The sequence below is a fragment of the Ochotona princeps genome, chromosome 2 (assembly GCF_030435755.1).
Source record: "Ochotona princeps isolate mOchPri1 chromosome 2, mOchPri1.hap1, whole genome shotgun sequence".
Lineage (NCBI taxonomy): Eukaryota > Metazoa > Chordata > Mammalia > Lagomorpha > Ochotonidae > Ochotona > Ochotona princeps.
Window position 1 is genome coordinate 34111421 of NC_080833.1, and position 24066 is coordinate 34135486.

The 24066-nt window shown below is 53.7% G+C and overlaps 1 protein-coding gene across 1 annotated transcript; it reads left to right on the forward strand.

The window, feature by feature from the left end:
• Positions 1-1255: 1255 nt before the first annotated feature.
• Positions 1256-21467, forward strand: IPO13 (importin 13). Its single transcript, XM_004591483.4, has 20 exons — positions 1256-2181; positions 3785-4521; positions 10611-10751; positions 10856-10997; positions 11090-11256; positions 11419-11539; positions 11624-11771; positions 12190-12371; positions 12454-12480; positions 12651-12785; positions 12937-13080; positions 14345-14425; positions 14966-15103; positions 15279-15375; positions 18175-18227; positions 20288-20354; positions 20442-20500; positions 20643-20732; positions 21023-21204; positions 21300-21467. Exons 1-20 carry the CDS (start codon positions 2098-2100, stop codon positions 21394-21396), a joined length of 2892 nt encoding a protein of 963 aa, XP_004591540.2. The 5' UTR covers positions 1256-2097; the 3' UTR covers positions 21397-21467.
• The last annotated feature ends 2599 nt before the right edge of the window (positions 21468-24066 follow it).

Here is a 24066-nt window from a genome sequence, read left to right on the forward strand (position 1 = left end):
CCAGTGCAGTTTGGGATTACTTTGCTTGATCAGGGCTGGGCATCCCTGTAAAGTTCTCATCAAGAGTGTGATTCAGGCCCTGGCTCTGCCTTTCCCCTGTGTTGCATCCACAAAGGGCTGACCTTTACAAAGGGACAGCAAGCCAAGGAACCTGCAAAGCCACTGCGGTGGGTGCTCGGTTCCACCCATCCCACAAATATCTCCTTACATGGACAACATAGGGTGCCAGATTATTGTTATTTTGGAAGGCAGAATTAGAAAGACTGATCTTCCATCTGCTGGTTCACTCCACAGATGAGCATAATGGTCAGGGCTGGCCCAGGCAGAAGCCAAGTTTTATTCTAGTCTCCCACATAAGGACTTGAGTCATCTTCTGCTGCTTTCCCAGGTGCATTAGCAGGCAGCTTGGTGGGAAGCGGAGCATGCAAGTGTCCATACGAAATGCGGTCATCACAGCAGCTCCTCTTCTAACATTTCTTTACTGAAGATCTATTGAAGGACTGAAGTTTCACTGGACTTTGCACGGCATCTAAGTGACCCCTGCCCCCCCCCCCCCAACCCCCCAGCCTTCACCTCAAGAGCCACCTTCCTTTAGAATCCCAGGACAGTTTGGCTTTTCTTTCCCTTCCCTGCTGGGGTGCCTGAAGGGAGCTCCCAAAAGGACAAAAGGAGTGCGGGGTGGGGACTGCCTCCAGAGACACAGGATTAGCTCTACCTGACCTCCCACACCCGCCTCTGAGAGGCTGGGAGAGCTGGATCTAAGGTATGCAAAGTACTGCTCCCCGCATTTGCATGGGAGATAATCTCATTCAAATTACAGGGAAGGAAATAGCTTCTAAAACTCTCAATAAAAAAAAAAAAAGGCAAAAAACAAAAAACGCCCTAGATGGTCGGGAGCCATCTGCGGGCGTAGCCCCGCTCCTCTGGGGTGGCGGTTACGCCTCCTCAGATAGCCCCTTTCCGTGGCCAAACGCCCGGAGGATCACCGCAGTGACCCGCCCGTATTGAAACCGCGGGCGCCCACCTCCACCCTGGGTCCTCTGGAGTCACATCCTCCGAGGGAGTCGCGCCGCAGTGTCCCCCGCCGACCGGACTGAGTGGGCTTGGATAGGCCGGGCTGCGCGGGTCCCGATCCGGAGCGCTGCCGGCCTTCTCTGCCAGGTGCAGCATTCCGGCTGCCCTCAGCACGGACTACATTTCCCAGAGTGCTCAGTGGCGGGGCCTCGGCTCGCCGGGGGCTTCGGGCGCCGCGCCGTCGCCTGCTGGGGGGCGCGCGGGCTAGAGCGGAGACAGGGCCAAGGACCCGGAATGAGTTTCGGCGCAGTTTCGCTGGGCCGTGCCGGGCAGTGCCGGGTCGTGCCTGGTCAGGACGGACAGGGGTGGGGGCCTGAGTTGGCGGCGCCGGCGACAGGCGCTCGGGGCAGCCCGCGCCTTGCTGAGGTCCCCGCCCCGTCCCGACCGGGCCGGCTTGTCTGTCAGTCACTGGGGCGGAGGCAGCGGCAGTAGCCGTGGTAGCGGGGCCGGAGCGGGCCGGTGAGCAGAGCGCGGGCCAGGCCGAATGGAGAGGATCTGCCACAGCCTCCCGACTCCGCGGACTCTTCACCCCTGACTGGCGAAGCTGCACCCTCCCGCCCCGTTGGACGCCTCGGTAGCCCGCGAAGGGCTCTCTCTCCTGCGTGCCCCCCAGCGCGGTGACCTCACAGCGCCGGAGACGAGGGTGTTGTGGGCACAGGCCGTCGACTCTGTGACCCCGCACGGGCCGGGGGCTCGGTCTTCCCCTGCAGTTCTCCCTCCTGAGAGATTCTTGGACATAGAACCGTTGATCTACCGCTAGGACTCCTCCGGCCTGAGTGCTCCTCGCTGACGGCTCCCTTCCCTGGCTCTCCTCCTAGGAGTACCCCCTTGGGTTTCTGGCAAGCCCTCCACCCCATCCCCCAAAAGAGGTGGGGAGGCCTCGGCAACCATGCCCGCTCTGGGCGCCCCCTCACCCCACTGTTCCCTGGATACCCAAGCTGGGGTCTAGCGGGGAGCTGGCAGCCAAGGGGCTGGGACAGAGGACAGATCGGGGTCCACCTCCCTGTTAGGGAGGGCGCCAAGATGGAGCGGCGGGAGGAGCAGCCGGGGGCTGCAGGGGTTGGAGCCGCCCCAGCCGTGGACTTCACAGTGGAGAACGTGGAGAAGGTATGAGGGCGCTGGGGTGGGCGCTCCGTTGATGGAGCAGAAGTTCTGGGGCCCCATGCTGCTACCAGAACTCAGGCCTGGGCCGGTGCCTGCTGGTTTGGTGCCCCCAGAGCACCTGGCATTTGCTCATCTCTGGCCAGCAAGCAGGACAACAGTGTGGCAATGGCCTCATGGGCTATTTTTGGCTTTTCTTAGACACATGGTCGTCTGTGGACAGACACAGGCAACTTGGGATGTTGCTTTCGGGATGCTGAGGGCTCTGACTTCCCGCCAGACTGGCCGCGGTCCAGCTGCCAGCTCCGTGGGGGCCTGAGCAGTGCAGTAGGAAGCTGGGGAGATCTGCAGCTCAACCCTGGAAGCCAGACTGTTGCTGTGACTATCTGGGACCTGACTTTGTTGAGCCAAGGGATCCCCTGGAGGACTGGGTGAAGTTTTCAGGTTTTTGTTTGTTCTGGAGAGGGGTCCTTGCTTTACTGCAGAGATTCCAGGCCTGGGCAGGCAGCAGAGGGGCTGGCCCCTTTGGTTTCGTGTCAAGGGGCCTGGCCCTGCTGGGAACCCTGCTGACCTGCCTGCTCACGTAGCTCACCCAGGCCGCCCCTGTGCCCAGGCCTTCCTTTCTGAACTGGTTCTCTGGTTCTCTTCTGAGTTCAGCTCTGAGCAGCTCAGCGTGCAAGCAGGCATGGCCCCTGGGGAGAGTGGGAAGATGGGCTACCTTGCTGGAAAACACAGGGATGGTGGTAAATGTTCACTCGTTATTCTGGAGCACTGTTGGCCATGCCAAGCTGTGAGGGGGCAAACAAGGGACAGTGGCTGTAGCTGGCTGACGGGGTTCAGCCTGCTGGGATGGAGCCTGCTGGGTGGTCAAGCTCCTGGCTTCTCTCTCTCACTCCTCGGACACTGTGCTGTGTGCTGCCAGGAGGATAAGCCACTGTTTTCTTCCTTGCACGAGTCTCCCTGGAATCGGGGCCCTGGGGCTTCTGCTAGCTGAGAGCTGGGGACCAGGCATTTGCCAGACCAGCTCCTGCCAGAGCTCCTCCTCCTCAGGACATCTTATTGGACCTTCCCGTGTGCTCCCCAGGGGTGTTCTCACCCTCCCCCACCTGCTGGGTCCCTGCCTGAGGGCTGCCAGGCCAAAATCATAGTCCTCCTCGGATTTCACCCTGGTCCTCCTGCCAGCATCTGGAATGACCTAGTGATGTCTTGGGGGTGGGGGTTAGGGGTGAGGGAGGGTGAATGGAGCCATGCGATTTGAGGGAACAGCTGAGTCTGGAAGGGTCAGGGCCCCTCAGGCTGTTTGGTGTTCTTCTCAGGCTTGGCTTCTTCCCACTGGAGCCATTCCTCTTCCTTTGGGCCTTGCCCTCAGGGGACTTCACTGGGGAGGCCCATTATGAGTTGTTCTGAAGTGGAGAGGTAGAGCAGGGGCAAGGTTGAGGTGCCTAAGATACCAGCAGGACTTCAGGCCTGGGAAACACTGCAGAGGCTTCCTGCTGGGTGGGGGTTGCGAGATGAGGAAGGGTGTCTTACAGGACCTAGTTGCTGTGTTCAGGGCTCCCAGCAGGATTCAGAGTGGCTGGCCTGTGCTCAGTCTTCCGCTGTCTTGCAGGCTCTGCATCAGCTCTACTATGATCCCAACATTGAGAACAAGAACCTGGCCCAGAAGTGGCTGATGCAGGCCCAGGTCTCCCCACAAGCCTGGCACTTCAGTTGGCAGTTACTGCAGCCTGACAAGGTGCCTGAGATCCAGTACTTTGGGGCCAGTGCCCTGCACATCAAGATCTCTCGCTACTGGAGCGACATCCCCACTGACCAGTATGAAAGCCTCAAGGCCCAGCTCTTCACCCAGATCACCCGCTTTGCCAGTGGCTCCAAGATCGTGCTGACTCGGCTGTGTGTGGCGCTGGCCTCGCTGGCGCTCAGTATGATGCCTGACGCGTGGCCGTGTGCTGTGGCAGATATGGTACGGCTCTTTCAGGCCGAGGACTCACCAGTGGATGGCCAGGGACGCTGCCTGGCCCTGCTGGAGCTGCTGACGGTGCTACCCGAGGAGTTCCAGACCAGCCGCCTGCCCCAGTACCGCAAAGGCCTAGTGCGGGCCAGCCTGGCTGTGGAGTGTGGGGCTGTCTTCCCGTTGCTGCAGCAGCTGCTGCAGCAGCCCAGCTCACCCAGCTGCGTGCGTCAGAAGGTGCTCAAGTGCTTCTCCAGTTGGGTGCAGCTGGAGGTGCCGCTGCAGGACTGCGAGGCCCTCATCCAGGCCGCCTTCGCTGCCCTGCAGGACTCTGAGCTCTTCGACAGCAGCGTGGAGGCCATCGTCAATGCCATCTCACAGCCTGATGCCCAGAGGTGAGCTGGTCCCCACGTGCCCAGAGGCCCAGCCCTGCTTGGCCAGCCAGCCACACCTCTATCTGCGCAGTAGGGATGAGTCGAGTGCATGCCGAATGTCAGGTTCTATGCTGGAGGTGCAGCAAGGCACCAAGCAAGACGTGGTCCCTGCACTTGGGGTTCAGAGAGTGCGGCCAACCTTGAGCCACCAGCTCGGTGAATTATTCAGTTAATGGTGTTTTAGCGCTTCTTGTTCTCTGCAGCCATCACCCAGTCCTGGCTGTTCTACCTCTGACATATTGTGAATCTCTTCCATTTCCACTGCTGCCACCCTAGTCCAAGCTGTCGTCCTCCCCCTCCCGATTCCTGCTGCGCTCTCCCCAGCCTCCTACCTTCCACTCCCAGGCCCTTCCTCGTCCCAGGAGCCGGAGTGATCTTTCACAAATGAAGACTGGTCTTTTCCTTTTTGGTCAGAACACTTGGGTGGCTTCTTGTTACTTTTTGGATAAAGTTTAGAATCCTTAATATGACTTGGAAAGGTCCTGCCAGACTCATCTTACTCCACTCTGCTTGCTGTCGACACTCCTATGAGGTCTTTTGGTTCGTTGAATGTACTGTGCTCCCTCCAGCCTCTGAACCATCTAAGGGACTTGACATGTTCCCCTGCCTCAACCCAAATTTGACTTCTATAGGGAAGTCCTTTTTTAAAGATTGATTTATTATTTTTATTGGAAAGGCAGATAAACAGGAGGAGAGACAGAGAGGAAGATCTTCAATCCGATGATTCACTCCCCAAGTGGCCGCAGCGGCTGGAGTTGAGCCGATCCAAAGCCAGGAGCACAGAGCTTCCTCCAGGTCTCTCACATGGATGCAGGGTCCCTAGGCTTTGGGCCATCCTTGACTGTTTTCCCAGGCCACAAATAAGGAGCTGGATGGGAAGTGGGGCTGCCAGGATTAGAACCAGTGCCCATATGGGATCCCAGTGTGTTCAAGGCGAGGACTTTAGCCACTAGGCTACTGCACCAGGCTTCTCAGAAGTTTTTAGGACTAGGTTTGGTCCTGTCCATTGTCTCAGAGCTCCCAGTATTTTTTCCTTACCCCATAATTGATTTCATTATAAATTAATGTTTGCCTTCTTGTGAGCCTCTCAACACTGTGAAGTCAAGGATTCTGTCATTTTATTGTGTCACATTGTACCTTCCATACAGTAGCGTTCAGTTCTCTCTCTCTCTTTTTTTTAATGGATGAAGAGTGGAAGGTACTCAAAGATGTGGTGTGAGGGAGGAGGGGGAATGTTCCAGGCTTCGGGAACCACAGCAAGATGCCAAGACCTGTGATAGGCAGACTATGGGGCATTGGAGGTCCTCTAAGAAGGTGAGTGTAGGACAGTGTATTTGGCAAACATTAGGTGAGCATCTGCTGTGTCAAGTCGGGATCCGAGGCAGCAGGAGTGCAGAGAGGAATGCTTTAACCTGGGCATGTCAGGGGCTCCTCAACCTGTGTAATCCTCTGATTGGGAAAGCAATGGGCTCTAAGTCCTCGGACAGAGCATATAACCCAGCCTGAGCGTTGCAAAAAGCTTTCCAGCAGAATTGACAGCCTAGCTGTGTTTGGAAGGCTGTGTTGAGAGCTAGCCAGGTGGAAATGATAAACGGTCCAGAGAGTGCCCAGTGGGTCTGATGGTTTGTAAATCGCTGGGGGTGGTCGGGCTGCAGGGTGGAAGGGCCCAAGTTGTAGGAGATCCAGGCCCGAGGCCGACCAAGCTTGAGATTTTGATCTTCATCTCAAGGGTGATATAGAGATTGTAAAGTATCTTAAGCAGAGAAAATGACTGCTGAGATTTTTTTTTTCAAGATATGAATTGAGCTGGAAAGGGCGAGACTGGGGACCTAACACTGACATTTCAGAAGTAGGGTGTTAGGGAGCCTTTGGCAGAGCTGGAGGCAAAAATCATGGAGATCCCCCAAAGGAGTAGTTCGTGAACAGCCCCTCACATGTCACATGTGGTAAACTGAAGGCCATGTGCGACTGTTCAGCGGACAGTGGACTTAGTTGATATATGGCTAAAGTTGAAAAAGAATTGGTTTCCCTTTACACGTATATACCCACACACAAATATATGTGTGTGTAATACATACACAGAGATAATGTGCATAGCTACTGGCTTTTAAAACTTCAAGTAAAAACATGGAGCAGATTAGTTTTAACATAAATAATATTTTGGCAAAGAATTAAGAAAGGGAATGAGAAGGGCTTAGCCTGGCCCCTGTCCACTTCAGGTGCAGTAGTTGCTGGTATTCGGTATTGTGACTTCTGGCACGAAGTATTCCTACCCCCTTGCTTCTTGGATTTTCTGGCTTAAGGCAGAGGCCAAGTCCCAGGTCTAGCCCTCTCCTGACAGCCTGAAACTCAAGTCCTGGGTGGGCTCAGACTCGTGGTGGCAAAGGGGAACCAATAGGGGCAAGCCCATGAGTGATGCAGTGTGTCCTTGGATACAACCAGGTTTACCTGCCCAGCCAGTCTCAGGGGCTTCGCCAGGTAATTGATGCTTCTTTTCCTCTGAACGAATGAGCGAGCAGGGAGCTAGGAGGGAACCCACAGCCTCCTAGGCGCCCATTGGCTGCAGCCCTTTGGTTGCTTAGCAACTCTCCCCATTTTCTCAGCTCTGTTCCCCGAGCTCTAATTGCAGGTCTGGACTAAGCTCAGTGTGAGCGGCAGCCAAGGAGTCCCAGCAGCCCTGCTGCTGCAGCTGACCAACTACAGCCAGGCTTCGTGAACTCAATCGCAGCCATGGTCTCTCTCCCCGAAACCTGGAAACCTCTCGGGACTCAGATTTGTTCCCTGGCTGCATAGATGCCCAGGTGGTGGAAAATCTACACAATAATTTTCGAGGCAACCCCACCCACTGCCTCTCTCCTGTGGCTGGGTGAACTTGAGCCTTGCTCTGTCCAGTCTGGTTTGCTAGCCTTGGTTTGAAAAATTGCCTTCAGTAATTCCTGGATCTTGCACTCGCTGCCTTGCCCGGGTGTCCTGACATCATCCCCTGACACCATTCCCCCCCACACACACCTTGGCTGAACTCGCACCCTAGTCACCTACCTGCTTCTGCTTCTGCTCAGCTGCAGCTGCTTCCTGGCTCTCTGCTTTTGCCCTCGGATATGTTTTGAATCCTAGAAAAGCTTTTTTACTAGGGGCTGTGGGGGAGGAGAGAACAAGAATTAGGCTGATAGGATTGGAGATGTAGGCTGAGATTTGCAAGAATTGTTTGGGGGCAATTCCAAAAGAGAAGCAGATCTGTAACAGTGGAAGAGATTTTCTCAGCCTGGACTCTGCAAGTTGCTGTTTGACCTTGAATACCATGAGCCCTTCTGGGCTCTGTTGTCCTTGCTTTAACCTGTTACCAGACTCAGATGAGACAAATTAAGACTCTCCAGAGTCCTAACTGTAGGTGGAGAGAGTCTTAAAGTACGGAGGAATACTATGGCGGGTAGGTCCCCACCTCCTGTCTCCATTTCAGTTGCTGAGGAGCTTGTAGGCCAGGGCCTTGACCCTGTCTTACCCTGGCCCTGCTTTGTGCCAGAGTCTGGCCTGAAGGTGCCCATTGTCTGCCCGTGCAGCCTGTGTCAGGGTCATGGGACTGAAGCTCTCAGCTGTTTCTAGGCAGCACCCTCTGGGGCCATCTCTGGGCTGGGGAACATCCTGATGTGGATGGCTTTCCCTTCCGGAATGGGCGGATGGAGGAGGCTGACAGCTCTGGGCTGGTTGCCTCTCTTTGTCTTTCTCCTCCCACTAGGGTTACAAGACTACTGCCTGGGACAAGCCTAGCAACAACTCCTGGCCCCTCAGTGCCCCACCCTCCGTGGACTGCAGGGGTGACACCAGTTAACAGCCATAAGGGGCCTGGTGTCTCCCGCCTCTTGATCTCCCTCGAGTGTGGCTTCCCTGCCTCAGTCTGATCTCCACAGGACAGGCTGTCGGGGTGGGGGCAAGGAACTCTCTCCATCTACCTTTTGTACTCTGGGCTGCTTCTCCTTTTAGAACTCTAACCTGAGTCCTCAGCTTTTCTTTCCTTCCACATTTCCTCCCTAGGCAATTTGCATATATTCCATAGCTTCAGTTAAAAACCTGTTTATTTTGGGCCCTGCCCATTAGCCTAGTGGCTAAGTCCTCGCCTTGCTTGCATTGGGATCCCATATGGATGCCAGTTTGAATCCTGGCTGCTCCATTTCCCATCCAGTTCTGTGCTTGTGTCCTGGGAATGCAGTGGAGGATGGCCAAATCCTTGGGACCCTGCACCTGGATGGAAGACCTGGAAGAAGCTCCTGGATCTTGGCTTCAGATCAGCTTATGTCCAGCCATTGTGACCACTTGGGGAGAGAACCAATGTCTTTCCTTCTCTCAAAAAATAAATAAGTTTGTTTTTTTTTTTTTTGTTTTTTTTTTTTTTTTTTTAAAGATTTCTCTGTAAAGCTATAGGGTTAGGCAAAGCCAGGAGCCAGGAGCTTCCTCTGGGTCTCCCACATGGGTTTAGGGTACCAAGGGCTTGGGCCACCCTCTTCTGTTTTCCCAGGTCATAGGCAGGGAGCTGGATTGGAACAAGTGGAGCAGCTAGAACATCAATGGCACCCATATGGGATGTCGGTGCTTGTGAGGGGAATCAGTCTCTTGAGCTACCATGCTGTCTACCAACCAGTTTTATTTTGAATTCTTTCAATTTTAGTCCCACTTGGATATCCCACTAGGTGCCTCTGTATCAATAAGCTTAACACCAAATTTCCTGTCTCCCATGAGTGGTGTCCTGTTCCCGTCTTACTCTAGAACTCGGTAACTAACATCATTGTGTCTAATTGCAGAGTTGTTCTTCACTTTTCCCCAGCCTTATATCCAGCCAGTCATCCAATCCGGCCTGTTTGGTCTCTTAGCTATCTCATAAGTCATCAGCTACTGCTCTCCTGTCCTACTGCCCCCCGACTACGTGGGAGCTGGGATTCAGAGGGAGAGGACAGAGCAGATGGTGGGAATTTGTACATGATCTGTTGCTCCCTTCTGTGTCTTTTTTTTAGGACTTATTTATTTGGAAGTCAGAGTTAAACAGAAAAAGAAAGATTTTCCATCCACTGGTTCACTCCCCAGGTGGCCCCAATTGCCAGGGTTGGGCTAAGCTGAAGCCAAAAGCCAGGAACCTCTTCCAGGTCTTCCATGCACATAACAAGGGCCCAAGTACTTGGGCCATCTTGCTCTGCGTTTCCAAGGGTAATAGCAGGGAGCTAGATCCAAAGGAGAGCATCCAGCATGTAAATTGGTACCCATGTGGGATACCAGCATTGCAGGCAGCGGCTTTACTTACTACACCACTACCACAACCCCTCTTCTAAAGTCTTTAAAGTCTTTTTTTGTTGTTGTTTAAGATTTTCTCATTTTTATTGAAAAGTCAAATTTACAGAGAGAAGGAGAGACAGAGAGAAAGATCTTCTGTCCACTGGTTCACTCCCCATGTGGTCGCAGTGACCGGAGCTGTGCCGATTCAAGGTCTCCCATGCAGGTACAGGGCCCCAAGGCTTTGGGCCATCATCCACTGCCTCCCCAGGCTACAGGCAGGGAGCTGGAAGGGCAGTGAGCATGTGTGACACGAACCGGTGCTCATATGTGATCCCGGCGCATGCGAGGCGAGGACTACAGCCACTAGGCTTTCGCACCTGGCCCTCTTCTAAAGTATTTAACAGAGCATCTGAGCCTGCGACAACCCCATCTCTCCTATCATTGTTCTGTCTCCCCAGTCACTGACTGTATTCATTTCCTAAGGTATTATAGCAAAGCATCAGAGCTGGGTGACTTTAAACAACAGACGTGAATGTATCAGCAGTTGTACAGGCCAAGTGGAATCAAGGTGTGAGCATGGCCAAGGCTCCTCTGAATCCTTCTTGCCTCTTCCTAGCTTCTGGTGCTTTTCTGGCAACCCTTGACATTGCTTGGTTTGGAGCTACCCAACTCCAGTCTCTACGCTCATCCTCACATGGCCTTCTCCCTGTGTGTGAGGCAGGGAGATTATGCCTTCTTTCCAGAACTAGTGTTGGGTGGCAGATGGCTCTGATGGGTCTCCCCACCTCTAGGTATGTGAACACACTCCTGAAACTCATCCCACTGGTGCTGGGACTCCAGGAACAACTGCGCCAGGCAGTACAGAATGGGGACATGGAAACCTCCCATGGCATCTGTCGCATCGCTGTGGCCCTTGGCGAGAACCACTCCCGGTAGGGTAGAGGGCAGCTCCGGGTGAGGCCCTCCAAGAGGTGGGATTGTGGGAGCCCCCCTCCCTTGTGGGAGTGGTTTTATGACTTTGTTGCCTCCTCGCCAGGGCCTTATTGGACCAAGTAGAGCACTGGCAGAGCTTCCTGGCACTTGTCAACATGATCATGTTCTGCACTGGCATCCCTGGCCACTATCCTGTCAATGAGACTACCAGCTCCCTGACCCTCACCTTCTGGTACACACTGCAGGTGTGTGGGCCTGGGCCGTGATGGAGGCGGGTTGGTCGGGGACTTCTGTGGCTGCTAGTGAGATGGCTTATTCTCTCCCCTGGCTCTCTCAGGATGACATTCTGTCCTTTGAGGCAGAGAAGCAGGCTGTGTACCAGCAGGTGTACCGGCCAGTCTACTTCCAGCTAGTGGATGTGCTGCTGCACAAGGCCCAGTTCCCTTCTGATGAGGAATATGGATTCTGGTCCTCGGACGAGAAGGAGCAATTCCGAATTTACAGGTGATGGTAGCAGGCCAAACCTGACTCTAAATGGGCCAGGAGGGGAAGCGTCCTGAAGTCAGGCCTCCTGAATTCTGGAGTTGCTTTCTCTGTTCTCTGGGCATTTCTGCAGGGTTGTGAGGGTCCTGGGCTCAGAATAAAAGGCCTTCCTGTGCTCTGCAGGGTGGACATCTCAGACACACTCATGTATGTCTACGAGATGCTGGGGGCCGAGCTGCTCAGCAACCTCTATGACAAGCTAGGCCGTTTGCTCACCAGCTCAGAGGAGCCCTACTCCTGGCAGGTACCTCGCAAGCCTGATTCCCTCCATCCTCTGACCCATCATATCCTCCACTCCTCATCCAAGTCAGTGGCACTCTTTCCACAGCACACAGAGGCCCTGCTCTATGGCTTCCAATCCATCGCGGAGACCATCGATGTCAACTATTCTGATGTGGTGCCTGGGCTCATTGGCCTCATCCCACGGATCAGTATCAGCAACGTGCAGCTGGCAGATACTGTCATGTTCACCATTGGTGAGACCTGGCACACACTCATGATCCCATGCCCAGGGCCACAGTGGCCATCCCCAGCCATGACCAGCCTGTCTGGTCCTATCCATGGACACACACACCTCCCCTAGTCAGCATTACAGCTGAACAACTCTTCTGGCAAATCCAGGAGTTCTTCCTACTGTGTGCTGAGCCAGTTTAGCGAGCCTGGTTCCTGCTTGTGGGACAGCAGCCCTAGACCTTGGTAGAATGGCCTTCCTACTGCTCAGTGGTGAGGCTGCTGTTTGAGCTTGCAAATGCATACTGTCCACTCAGTCCTCTGAATGAGTAGTACTCTGTGTGGGGACTGCAACTTGGCCCTGGCAGCTCTGTCTGCCTCAGGAGTGTGGTCTGAAACCACCCTGGCTGGTCTGCCTAATAGCCTCCCTCTTACTTCCTGCAGGAGCTCTGTCTGAGTGGCTAGCTGACCACCCCGTAATGATCAACAGCGTCCTGCCCCTCGTGCTGCATGCCCTAGGGAATCCTGAGCTCTCCGTCTCATCCGTGTCTACCCTCAAGAAGATCTGCCGAGAGTGCAAGTATGACCTGCCACCCTATGCTGCCAACATTGTGGCTGTTTCCCAGGTAGGCAGGACCCAGGCTGGTGCTGGGTGGCCAGCGTCCTGTGCCCTGTGCTGAAGTTGGTGTTCCTTCTCTTTGCCCCCAGGATGTGCTGATGAAACAGATCCACAAGGTGCAGTTCACAGGTTTCTGGGAGTCTCCTTTGGGGTCTTATGGGAATCTCTCATCCTAGAAAGCCCATCCTCCACATTCCCCTAGCCCTTGTCTTATTCCCTATTCTTGGAACCTTCCCACTCACAGCCAGATGTAGTCAGGCCTGACCATCCGTATTCTGTCCCACAGACAAGCCAGTGCATGTGGTTGATGCAGGCCCTGGGCTTCCTGCTGTCAGCCCTGCAGGTGGAAGAGATCCTTAAGAACCTGCACTCGCTTATCTCCCCCTATATCCAGCAGCTGGAAAAGCTAGCAGAGGAGATGGTGAGTGAGCTAGGGGGCTAGGGATGGTGCTGGATCTCAGGCCTCTCCTTGTTTGAGCGGGATTGTAGCTGCACTTAGGATCAGAGTTGAGTGATTTGAGAAGCAGGCTGTGGCTGTGAAATCTGAAGTTTGCTTGGCTTCTCCCCCACAGCCCAATCCCTCCAACAAGCTGGCCATTGTCCACATCTTGGGTCTTCTGTCCAACCTGTTCACCACACTGGATGTCAGTCACCATGAGGATGAACATGAAGGCTCTGAGCTCCGGAAGCTGCCAGTGCCGCAGGGACCCAACCCTGTGGGTGACGTCATCTTTGCTGTTGCCTCCCTTCCCACCCATATACCTGTACCTGTAGGATGTCATTGTCACTTGCCATCTCTGTGGATGGTGTTGCCATTGTTTGCCAAGTCCCATGCGGTGATGCGTTTGGTCCTCTGACCCGTGGATGACCGTATTGGTCCCCTCTCTGTAGGTAGCAGTCATTGTCTTACTCAGCCCTGTGGGTGATGTCCTTGTGCCTGATCCAACCGGGGGTGATGTCACTGAGATTCCTGTGATCCACAAGAGACACCAACATTGTCCTTCAACTCTCAAATGATGTGATTATGAGCCTCATAATATGGGTCCCAGTCTTCAACTCTGTAGGGCATTCTATGTGAGCATTCACTGTACCCTTGTACATAAGCATTCACTGTCGCTTGCAGGCACTAAGAGTGGTTACACATCTTCAGGTGGCTCTCAGTCTACAGGGAATGCCTGTACATGGTTGTCACAAAGTGGTGTGGAAAGTACTATGACAAGCTTGGGCACATAGGGCTGCAGCACAAGCTGTTGGATCTAGGGCAAACCTTTGCTTCCCATTCAGGACTGAATTTTTGGATATCTAGTTTGTTCATCTCCTAGAACTGTGTTGGACAGCAGAGTGGTCTCAAGTGGAAGTAGCTTCCAAGCTGGTGTAAAGTTCCCATAGAAAAACAAGGGACTACTATGGTTGTTGTTCCAGAACCCTCCCTCCAGGGTTTTTCCTAGAGAAAAGGAAGACACATGCACCCTGACCTCTGCTCAACTCCCCACTCCCATTTCAGTTACACTTTGGCTCCAGAGCAAGCCTGGGCCGCTAGCATCCCACCAGCATTCTGTGACAGTCACCATCCTGCCTTCCTTTTTCTCCCCATCTCCCGTAAACTGCTCCCATCTGTACATCCCTACTCCAACCCGTGTGGGTGAGACAACATCCTTACTCCCTGAAAAGCCAGCCCATTACCTTGGGTTCCTGAGCACCAGTGGGTAGGGTGTGATTGATTTAACAGGTGCTGGAGGGAGACACCATGGTCTGATGAAGTACTCATAATGTTCCTGTTTCATGGTGGGAAGCGTCTGAGTGATCTCTGGAATTCAGGACATGCTCGTTCAGTCATTTCATTTCCCTCAGACCCCATGCACTGAGCCCTCAGTTTGCAGGCTAGGGTCAAGGGTTTGAGCTCCTTTTCTGCTCCCTGCTCCCAAATCCTCAGGTGAGTGACAGGGCTAGTGGAGGCGCCTCACTTCTGTGTGTCTTCAGGTGGTGGTGGTACTGCAGCAGGTCTTCCAGCTGATCCAGAAGGTGCTGAGCAAGTGGTTGAATGATGCCCAGGTGGTGGAGGTAAGGCCTGAGCCCTGCTTGCTGCCCCATAGTGACATGGCTGAGAGGTGGAGCAAGAGTAAGGTCTCACTTCAGCTTGCAAAGGACTGGAGGATACAGAAAAGCTGAATTTTGCCCAGTAGATACAGAGAGTCTTTCGGGAAGACTGAGGACTCCCCAATATCACAAGAAGTGCTCCACAAAGGGAGTATACTGTTAGGGCTGAGTGATAGTCAGGCATCTGTGTGAGCAGCAGACATGCCTGCCTTTGGTCTTGACAGGTCAGGTTTTTGTTCCTGCTGTTGCACTGAGAGGAAATGGTGGAGATGTAAGTAGCAAGATCCAGGAGATGACCACAGCCTGTGCCTTCTATGAAAGGCCTTTTTACCCCTGTCCTTCTGGGTGAGGGTCTGACTTGCTCATCTTCCACGGGGTGCAGGGCTAGGCAACATTTCTGGATAAGGATTCCTGTGTTGGGCCTCTTCCATACAGGGATTCAGTCCCATTCCCGCAAACAGTGACCTCCTGACCTTCTGACCAACTGTGACCTTTCTCCCCAAGGCGGTGTGTGCTATCTTTGAGAAATCTGTTAAGACGCTGCTGGACGACTTTGCCCCCATGGTGCCACAGCTGTGTGAGATGCTGGGTCGGATGTACAGCACCATCCCCCAGGCCTCTGCTCTTGACCTCACTCGACAGGTGGGCTTTCTGGGTAGAGAGGCTGGTGTTCTGGGTACCATCTGAGGCAAAAAGATCTAATGCTGTGTAGGGGTGGATCAGATGCTTGCTGGAATCACCACCTGTGCTGCAGGGATGTTGGCCTGGCCTGGTGACTCCGAACCTCAGCTTACCGGCACTTCCTACTCTGTTGTAGCTGGTCCACATCTTTGCCCATGAGCCTGCCCACTTTCCCCCAGTTGAGGCCCTCTTCCTGCTCGTCACCTCCGTCACACTCACTCTCTTCCAGCAAGGTAGGTCCTGCCCAGGGTCTCTGCTGCTGCCGCCACTGCCACTGCCTCTGCTTCCCCATTTGGGGAGCCAATGCTGCCCACCCTCTTCTCTGTTCCCTGAGTCGCATATGGGACTTGATGGGAAACTCATGGGATCATGCACAGCACAGTTGTCACCTTACAAGGAGTTGACACTTTGGGTTGAAGTGAACAAGAGGGTGAATGATGTCTTCTAATACCCTGCTGAGCTCAGGGCTGACATATGGGAGATGTGGGGTAAGGCTTGGAGGGACTTGGGCACTAGGCTGGCTCCTTTCCTCTGGGACACAATGAAGAGTGAATGATAAGGGCATGGGCTTTGTAGTCAGGGAGAGCCAGATTGTAAGCTCACCACCATCAACTGGTTGTATGACCTTGGGCAAGTCACTTACTTTGCAAAATCTTCATTTCCATATCTATGAAATGGAGTTATCACATACTTAATATGATCATTACAGGTATTAAAATTGGGATGTTCTGGCTCCCCAGCTTGGGGTTTCTGCATAGAAAATATTTGGAATGTTGCTTCCTTTCCCTTTTTGTGCCAACCTTTTGTTGTAATCCAAAAAACCAGTTGCCTCTGATTGAGCTCCCATTCCCTGGTCACATGGTACTCTACTAGAGAAAGTTGGGAGAAGGTGTTCCAGGCTCTCCCACTGTCTAACTCAGTATGCTGACTGGGGAAAGCAGCAGCACTGCTTCGCCAGCCCTGCTAGTCTCACCTGCCCTTGTCCCACATTTGAGGCTCAGCAGAGATCCTAGCTCATGTCCTCACTCCTGCTCCTTTGATCCTGGCCTCGGCTTCTCTGGACCACAGGCTGAATCCTATGTGGGGAGAAAGCTGAGCTGGCAGCCCTGCTGTGTTCACCCTCAGCTCCACCTCCCGACTCTGGGACAAGGGCTCAGCATTGCTCTTGACTCTTCCTCAACCCCCCTGCACGGGCTTCACTTAGATTGCTTCAGTAACCTTCTACCTGACACCCACCCTTCTCTCCAACCCATTCTGCACACTGCAGCCGTTAACATGCTGTAGACAACCTGGGTGTCAGCCTTTTTCCTTTCCTGGCTTCAAGCCCTTTCACTGCACCCCGTTGCCCCCATGTTATAGTTTCATTCCCACTCATGACACACACTGGCATCCCTCTGATGGCCTCTGCTACCAGTGTCCTCGGGACCCTGGCATCCCACATTGCATGGGATCTGCTGCCCTTACTCCTCCCATGGGGCGATTCTCACTCCTTTTTGTCCTAGACATGAGGGAAACAGCATGGGAGAAGCAGTTTTGAGGCAGGGCTGGGTGCTTCTAACTCTGAGGAAACCCAAGCACCACTCACACAGCACCAGACATACACAGCAGTCAGCCTTCATGGTGTCTGTGCCTGGACTAAGTCCCACAGAGGCAGGGCTGAACCTCTGCTCTGTTCCTGACACCCAGAATGAGGCCAACATACAGCTGGTCTCAGACACTGCTGAATGAAGGAGAGTGAGGGCTCCCTATGTTAGGACCCTTGCTCCCTGACCATTTAGTCCACCACTGCTGTTGAACCTGCTGTTCTACCAGGGAACCTGGGGCTGGGGGTGTGGAGTTGGCACCCTGAGCCTCACTTTCCAGCACTTAAGTAACTCTGGATTCATGTTCGAATTATTGTTGTCTGTGTAGCCTGGAGAAGGAAGCAGGGAGGAGATCATGAACTACTCTACATCTGGGAAAATGGAGCACACGTGGCTTGTCCAAGACCACACAACTACTTGGTGGTGTCTCAGGCAGATGTTTTTGTCTTGCATCCTCCCAAGAGTGGGGAAGCCTGGGCAGCATCTCCAGTTGCACACCTTGTTTTTGCTACAGGAGTCTTCAGGACTGGAGGCAGAAGTGTCCAACATCACACCCTTTGAGCTTGGCAGTGGACCAGAGAGGATGGCCCCTGCATCTGTTAGGCTAGCCCAGTTCTAGCCACCCTTCCTCGGGCACTACCTTTCCATGTATCCTGGGGTGACACTGGCTGGTTCTCCTCTTTCCTGGCATGCTCAAATGATGGGAGCTGCTCCTCAGCCCTGAACTTGGCTCTCTGCTGAGTCCCTGTCCCTGTGGAGGGACTTTGCTTAGGTGGGGCTCTGGTTTTTGGCCTTACGATGCTGTTTCCTCCCCTAGGCCTGCCAGTGACTTCCCCAGCCATGCCCACAACACACTGGGCACTGTTCTACCCAGGCAAGGGGGTCCAATGATTTAAGCGGACCCAATGGATTCTCTTCCTTGATCAAAAACCATAAAGCCAGTAAAATGAGGGGGCCATTGACTCTAATCTTGATGCCCTGGCCATTCTAGGGCATTCGGTCAAGCCTCAGAAGAGGTGCAAGGACTGCCTGCCACGCCCAGCCCTACCCTCTTCAGTGACTGTGTAGGGGAAATGAATGCTAGGAGCCGTACAAGACAACGTCAGCCCACCCAAGGCCACTGCAAATGTGTTTCTTCAGTTATGTGGAGTGGAGTCCAGAATGGCTCAAGCGCCACAGGATCAGTGGGGGGGCTGGCATGAGGAGGAGTGGGGAGTAGGCAGAAGGCCCCTGGGGGTGCTGGGGCAGGCCCGTCCTTCACTTTGCCGTCTCTTTCTGTTGGGCTTCTCCCAGTTCATGGTTTTTGTATGTTCTGTTTCTTTATCTTGCTTCCTGCTGCTCATGTGCCCCGCGCTGTCTCCCTGCAGGCTCTCAGTCCCACATAACTATATGAGGTTGAGTTGCTGTTTGTATAATTTTTTCTTAAGTTCCATCTTTATTATATTTTAGGGCCCAGGGATCATCCTGATATTGTTGATTCATTTATGCAACTCCTGGCACAGGTGTGTTTTAGTTTTATTCATTCACGTTCTGTTCTCTCTCTTTCTCTTTCTCTTATGTTGAAATTCAATTTAAGCCTATTTTTAGCTTTCTGTTGACAAATTTTTTTTTCTGTTCAGTTGAATAGAGTTTCTTCATCTGTTTCCGTGGAAGTTGACAACCCAACATCCTTCTTTAGTGCCCCTTTGCCTCAACTAGCACAGTCTCCTTCCAAGACCAGGGAGAGGCTGATCCTAACAGAGGAAGCTGGGCTGGCCAGCGGGGACCGGGAATGGGGGAGGGCGCTAGCCATGCCCAGCAACTCCTACCTAGCTGGCTTGCCCAAGAAGCTCAGGGTTCGGGCTGGAGGTGAAGGGCCTGGGCTTCACTGTCCCCGTGCTCCTGCCGGGAACTGCCCGCATCAGAGCCCTGCACCTGCTCCTGAGAAGTAGACTGGAAGCAGCTGGGGGGAGGGGGGCGGGGACTGAGAGGAGTGTGCAAGGTATGGTCTAGGGTCAGCCAATGGCTGAGGTTGTGCTGCCGCTGGGTGGACTGGGACAGGCTCCACAGCGAGGCCACATTAGGATGTGCTTGCGTTTGGTATGTGTTTAAGCGTGTTGCACCTTCTTTTGTATGTTTTGAGTTTAGTTTGGGAAGGGAACAGAAATCACCTACTGCAGCTGTAAGTAGTGTGTGTGTGTGTGTGTGTGTGATCACGGGCATGTGTCATCACTGTGTGTTGAATGTTGATGTGTTGTCTGTTGATGTCTTAGACATTGATGGACTTGTGTGAGTGTGCGTGTTGGGCAGTATGGGCTGTGGAAGGATGGAATGTGTGGCGTGGCGTCAGTATGTCTAAATCACAGTATGTATAGTTTGGTAAATATGTTGGGCTCTTGGGAGTGGTGTCAGTGTGATGGGGGTTCTATGTCTTGTGAGTTGGGGAAAAATAGAATGCTTCTTTGCTTAATCATCGTACAGATATTCTGAATGTGTGATCTGTGGCTGGTACTAGGCCAGGTGTTAAAGTCTTAAGGGGGAGAAAAAGCATGCCTGGTTCTTGCTCCCTCAGAACTTGGAGAGTCTAGTTGGGAGAGGCAGGAAGCACGAGATGTGAGGAATGTTCGGGTCTGGATGGATGAGCACGTTAGAGAATTATGGGGTTGGAGGTGTGGACAGTCTGAGGATGTGGGGTGATGGGATGTATGACAAGATGTGTGATCGATGGGGCGGGGAGAGAGAGAGAGAGTGTGTGTAAGGGGTGCCTTACAAGTGGGAGTGTATGTGGAGGTATTTGCACATGAATAAACATGGAGGGTAGAGGGCATTTGAGGGGCTGAGGGTGTGCGCTGGGGCATTGCTGGGTAACAGCAGTGTTGAAGACTGCTGCTGGAGCTGTGCCAAGCATCTCCTGTGACCTGAGGATGTGCCACTTGTGTGCTGGTACCACTTAGGCCAGGCCATCTACACCCACCCCTCTGCCACTGCCCATGGTAGCACCAGCTGGACCCAGGATATCCTGGGTGAGAGGTGGGGCTGGCGCTGCAGGACTGCTGTCTGCCTTTTCCTCTTCTTGAGCAAGAGCTGGAGGGTACCCGAGGAATGCAGGTGGAATACAGGAGGCATGCTGTCGGGCTGAAATCTCCATGTCCAACTGCCATTTCTTCTTTCTGCCACCACCCTGTTCACAAACCCAGGGGGCCTCCACCACCTCTGAATCAAAGGGAAGTTTGGTGGTTACCTGGAGGTCTGGCCCTGATAGAGGATGGGAGAGGGTGGAGTTTGCTCAGGAAGTGATTTGGGGCCCAGGCTTTCTACATTATGGTCCCCAGTCTTCTCTCTCACATACACATCTCTACCTGTGCATTCAGGTACTACCCGGCTGTAGTATGCCCTGGGCTGCTCCTTATTTGATCAGCTGGACGCTGGGGTAGTCTTGGGTTCCCCAGAACTGGCTGGGCAGCTGGTTTCAGCAGCCTCTACCTGTGGTGTGGAGTTGGGGACTGGGGTGGCAGGTGAGTGGGGGGCGGGGAAGGTTCTTGGAGCTGCCCGGGGCTGGACTTACCAGCTCCACCTCCTGCAGGCTTTGAAGCGGAAGCCAGATTTGTTCCTGTGTGAACGATTGGATGTCAAAGCTGTGTTCCAGTGTGGTAAGTGGGGCCAGGAGGAGAGATGGGCCTGGGTGCCCCTCATAGAATCCTCAGGCCTCGCCTGATCTGCCTCTGCCTCTTCCACAGCTGTGCTGGCCCTCAAGTTTCCCGAGGCACCTACCGTCAAGGCCTCCTGTGGCTTCTTTGTGAGTCGCCTGCTGACCCCCACTCCTCCCCACGTCCATGCTCCACTTTGGCCTGCCTGGGACTCCAGAGGGTAGAAGTGTCAATGTCTCATCAGGGAGGTGGGAAGGCGCTGGGGCTGATGGCTCTCTCTGTCCTCTGCAGACAGAGCTGCTGCCTCGCTGCGGGGAGGTGGAATCCGTGGGGAAAGTGGTGCAGGAGGACGGCCGTGTGCTGCTCATAGCAGTGCTGGAGGTGAGAGGTTGCCAGCGTGCATCTGCATGCCAGGGGGCGGGGGGTGGAGTGGCATCACTGCTGGGGGAGCTGTATTGCTGGGGCTCTTGAGCCTTTTGGGCCCTAAGCTCTTGGGTTCTCTTTTGTCCTCAATTAAATGGCCAGTAGTTGTCAGGGTGGCTGTGGGCATCAGCTGGCGCTTCAAAAGCGGAGCTCTCTTGGCATGTGCAGTGCAGGGCCTGGGGCGCAGCTGGAGCTCCTTGCTTCCAAAGGCACCAGGCCCTGGAGTGCTAAGAACCCCTCTCCTTCAGGCCATTGGGGGCCAGGCCTCCCGCAGCCTCATGGACTGCTTTGCCGACATCCTGTTCGCCCTGAACAAACACTGCTTCAGCCTCCTGAGCATGTGGATCAAGGAGGCGCTACAACCGCCTGGCTTTCCCTCGGCTCGGCTCAGCTCCGAACAGAAGGACACCTTCAGCCAGCAGATCCTTCGGTGAGCAGAGCTGGATGGGTCTGGCTGTGGGGGATGGGGAGGGTGAGGAAGGGGGTGATGGATGGTGCCATCCCGCTGTCCTTTGCTTCCTTTAGTGAGCGAGTCAACAAGAGGCGAGTTAAGGAGATGGTGAAGGAGTTCACGCTGCTATGCCGCGGCCTCCATGGCACGGACTACACAGCTGACTACTGAGGGGTGCCCCTTTCCCATCCACCTTTTCTCACCTCTCCCTGTGCCCAAAGAGTAAAGCTGGACCCGCACTACTGCCTGTGCTTCCTTCATGCTGCCACCATCACTCAGAAGGAAGCGGGAAAGGCGGGAGGATGTTGGCCCCAGGCATCAATGGGGAGTGGTGGGTCATTCTGTGGCTCTCGGGACAGAGGGGGACTACCGTAACCAGGCCACTGCTCTTGGGGTGGAGTGTGGAGCGGAAGGCTGTGGTATGCTCAACCAATCTTCCACATCCATTTAATTAGCCCCAAGGTGCATGCACACATGTGTGTTTAATCAGCAATGCTGAGTACTAGGCCCCTGGCTCTGCCCTGTACAAAAGTAGATACAGTTTGTAACCACCATGGTAAGCTGGGAGTACAGTAAGGGAAGGGCTGCACAGAGGAATTTTGGTTCTTCTGAGAACAGAAGTCTTCCTAGATCCATTCTTGAGGTCCTGGGCTTGATGTGGGTGTCTGCGTCCAGCTGGGAGGGGACAAATGGAGTTCCAGGATGGGTTTCTGAAGTGGTTATAGCACAGAGAGTACCATGAGTACATATGCCACAGAGGTGTGGGAGGGGGGAGAAGGCAGTGCCCAGAGGAGAGCAAGGGCAGAACCTGGTATGGGCTATGAACCCATGGCTTCCCACAGGTGTACGATGCCCAATGCCCATGCTCAGTGCTTGTTCAGGACCAGGGACAGCGCCTGGCCTGCTCTCTCGTTTCCTCCCTAGGGTTGTCTCCTTGGCTGTGCTCTCAGCAGCCCAGCCTCCTGTAAGATCTGAACAAGACAACAGCCCTCTCAGCTCCTGTCTGTGAGCTCTGAGTCCTCTGGGAGGTGATGGGAGAATCGATTGCCCCCACATTTATCCACTGCCTTCTCCCCCAACCTTTGCCCAAGTTCATGTCTCCATTCTTCCTCATGCAACCTCTTCTCACACCAGCCAGCCTAAGTCCCACTCAGGCACCTGTCATCCCCTGAAGTCACTCTGTGTCATTTTAACCTTAGATTTATCACTCCTCTTGAGGTGAAGCAAGATATTTCACTTTCACTTTTCTCACTACATAGTATCCAAATGGCTTCTGCCCTTCCACCCAACCCCTGGAGCAAATGTAACATTCATAAAATGTGGAGTGCAGGAAGAGTTCAAAGCCCTGCTTCTGAAGTCAGCAGTACTGGGGCTAATGCTGATGGTGGCACTGGTGTCTTCGTGACCAAGTGGTCCCTTCAAATATGTTTGCTTGCCTGTAGGATGGGATTGTTCTTCTGCTACAGATAGTAAACACTAAGAAAGTCACCTCTGAGGAGGGAGTGTGCAGGTTTTCCTGATGGACAGGCTGCTGGGAGGGGTGATAAACAGCGCTCTCTCTCTTCACGTCATATGCTATGGGACAACCTCATAATGTTTTCTATACATGTTTGGGCATCACAACAGTCCTCTTAAGAGCTACTGTCAGGGCTGGTGCCATGCTGTAACTAGACCGAGCCTCCACCTGTGGCACCAGCATCCCATATAGGTGCCAGTTGAAGTCCCAGCTGCTCCACTTCTGACCCAACTCTCCGCTGATGGCCTGGAAAAGCAACACAGGATGGCTCAAGACTTTGGGCCTCTGCACCCATGTGGAAGACCCAGAAGCTCCTGGCTTTGGATCGACCCTGTTCCAGCTGTTGCAGCCATTTGGAGAGTGAACCAGCAGATAAAAAATTCTTTCTCTCCCCTGTAACTCTACGTTTCAAATAAACAAAAAAAGATAAAAATAAATCTGTAAGAAAAGAGCTGCTATTTTTGTTGTTTGCATGAAGGAATAACCCTATTACATGTGTCTTGTTAGCAGCAGAAAACTGAGCATTGGAGAGGAAGGATGCACTGACCTGTTAGCTCTGTGTGTGTGCCAGGCTGCACACATTCTGCGTCTTGCTGACACCTCGGTAAGAAGCCAAACACCGTGCCTAGATAAAGAGCAGCACACCAAAGCTCAGCTGCTTTCTTCCATGCTCTCCTTGCTCCCTCGGGGGCAGGTGTTCCTCCCATTTGCAACCCTGGGACCTTCCACGCACCTTTTGTTTTGGATATATATATATATATATATATATATTTTTTTTTTTTCTAATTTAGGTAGGTGGTCTTGTTCCCACCCTGTTCCCTCCATCCAACTTTGTAGGTAGGGGAAAGGATATAAATATTCCTAAGCTACTCCATAGCAACTGGCCAAGCACAATATAGAAACCCAGAAGCTGGGTGATGTGTTAACCTAGAGCTACCTGCCTGCTGATAGAATGCTCAAGAAGTGCTCATCATTGACAGTAAGAGCTGCTCAAACTGGGGCACTGTTCATTTACGAGACAGAAAGAAGGGAAGGCCCCTCCACTGGTTCACTTGGTGTAGTAATTCTTACGAAGTGTTTCTGACATTGCAACGGGACTGTCCAGAGCCTCGGAACGGGTGGCCAGGGGAACTACAAGACCCACAAGGCTCCGCTCCTTCCTCTGCGTCTCGGACTTGGGTTGATTATTGGCTCTCCGTGCGCGGCTCAGGTACGAGGATTGGAGGGACGGAGCGGTGCTGGTTTGGGATTGGTCAGATCGCTACCGGCCACACCTCCAAATCCCGGAAGCAATCTCCACGTGCGGTAAGGAAGGAGAGTTAACA

Bases quoted from the DNA above. Each gene is read 5' to 3' on its own strand.
- IPO13 (XM_004591483.4), top strand. From the start codon at position 2,098: ATGGAGCGGCGGGAGGAGCAGCCGGGGGCTGCAGGGGTTGGAGCCGCC. The intron at 2,182-3,784 runs GTATGAGGGCGC...GCTGTCTTGCAG, and splicing joins CAGTGGAGAACGTGGAGAAG to GCTCTGCATCAGCTCTACTA. The intron at 13,081-14,344 runs GTGGGTGACGTC...GTGTGTCTTCAG, and splicing joins TGCCGCAGGGACCCAACCCT to GTGGTGGTGGTACTGCAGCA.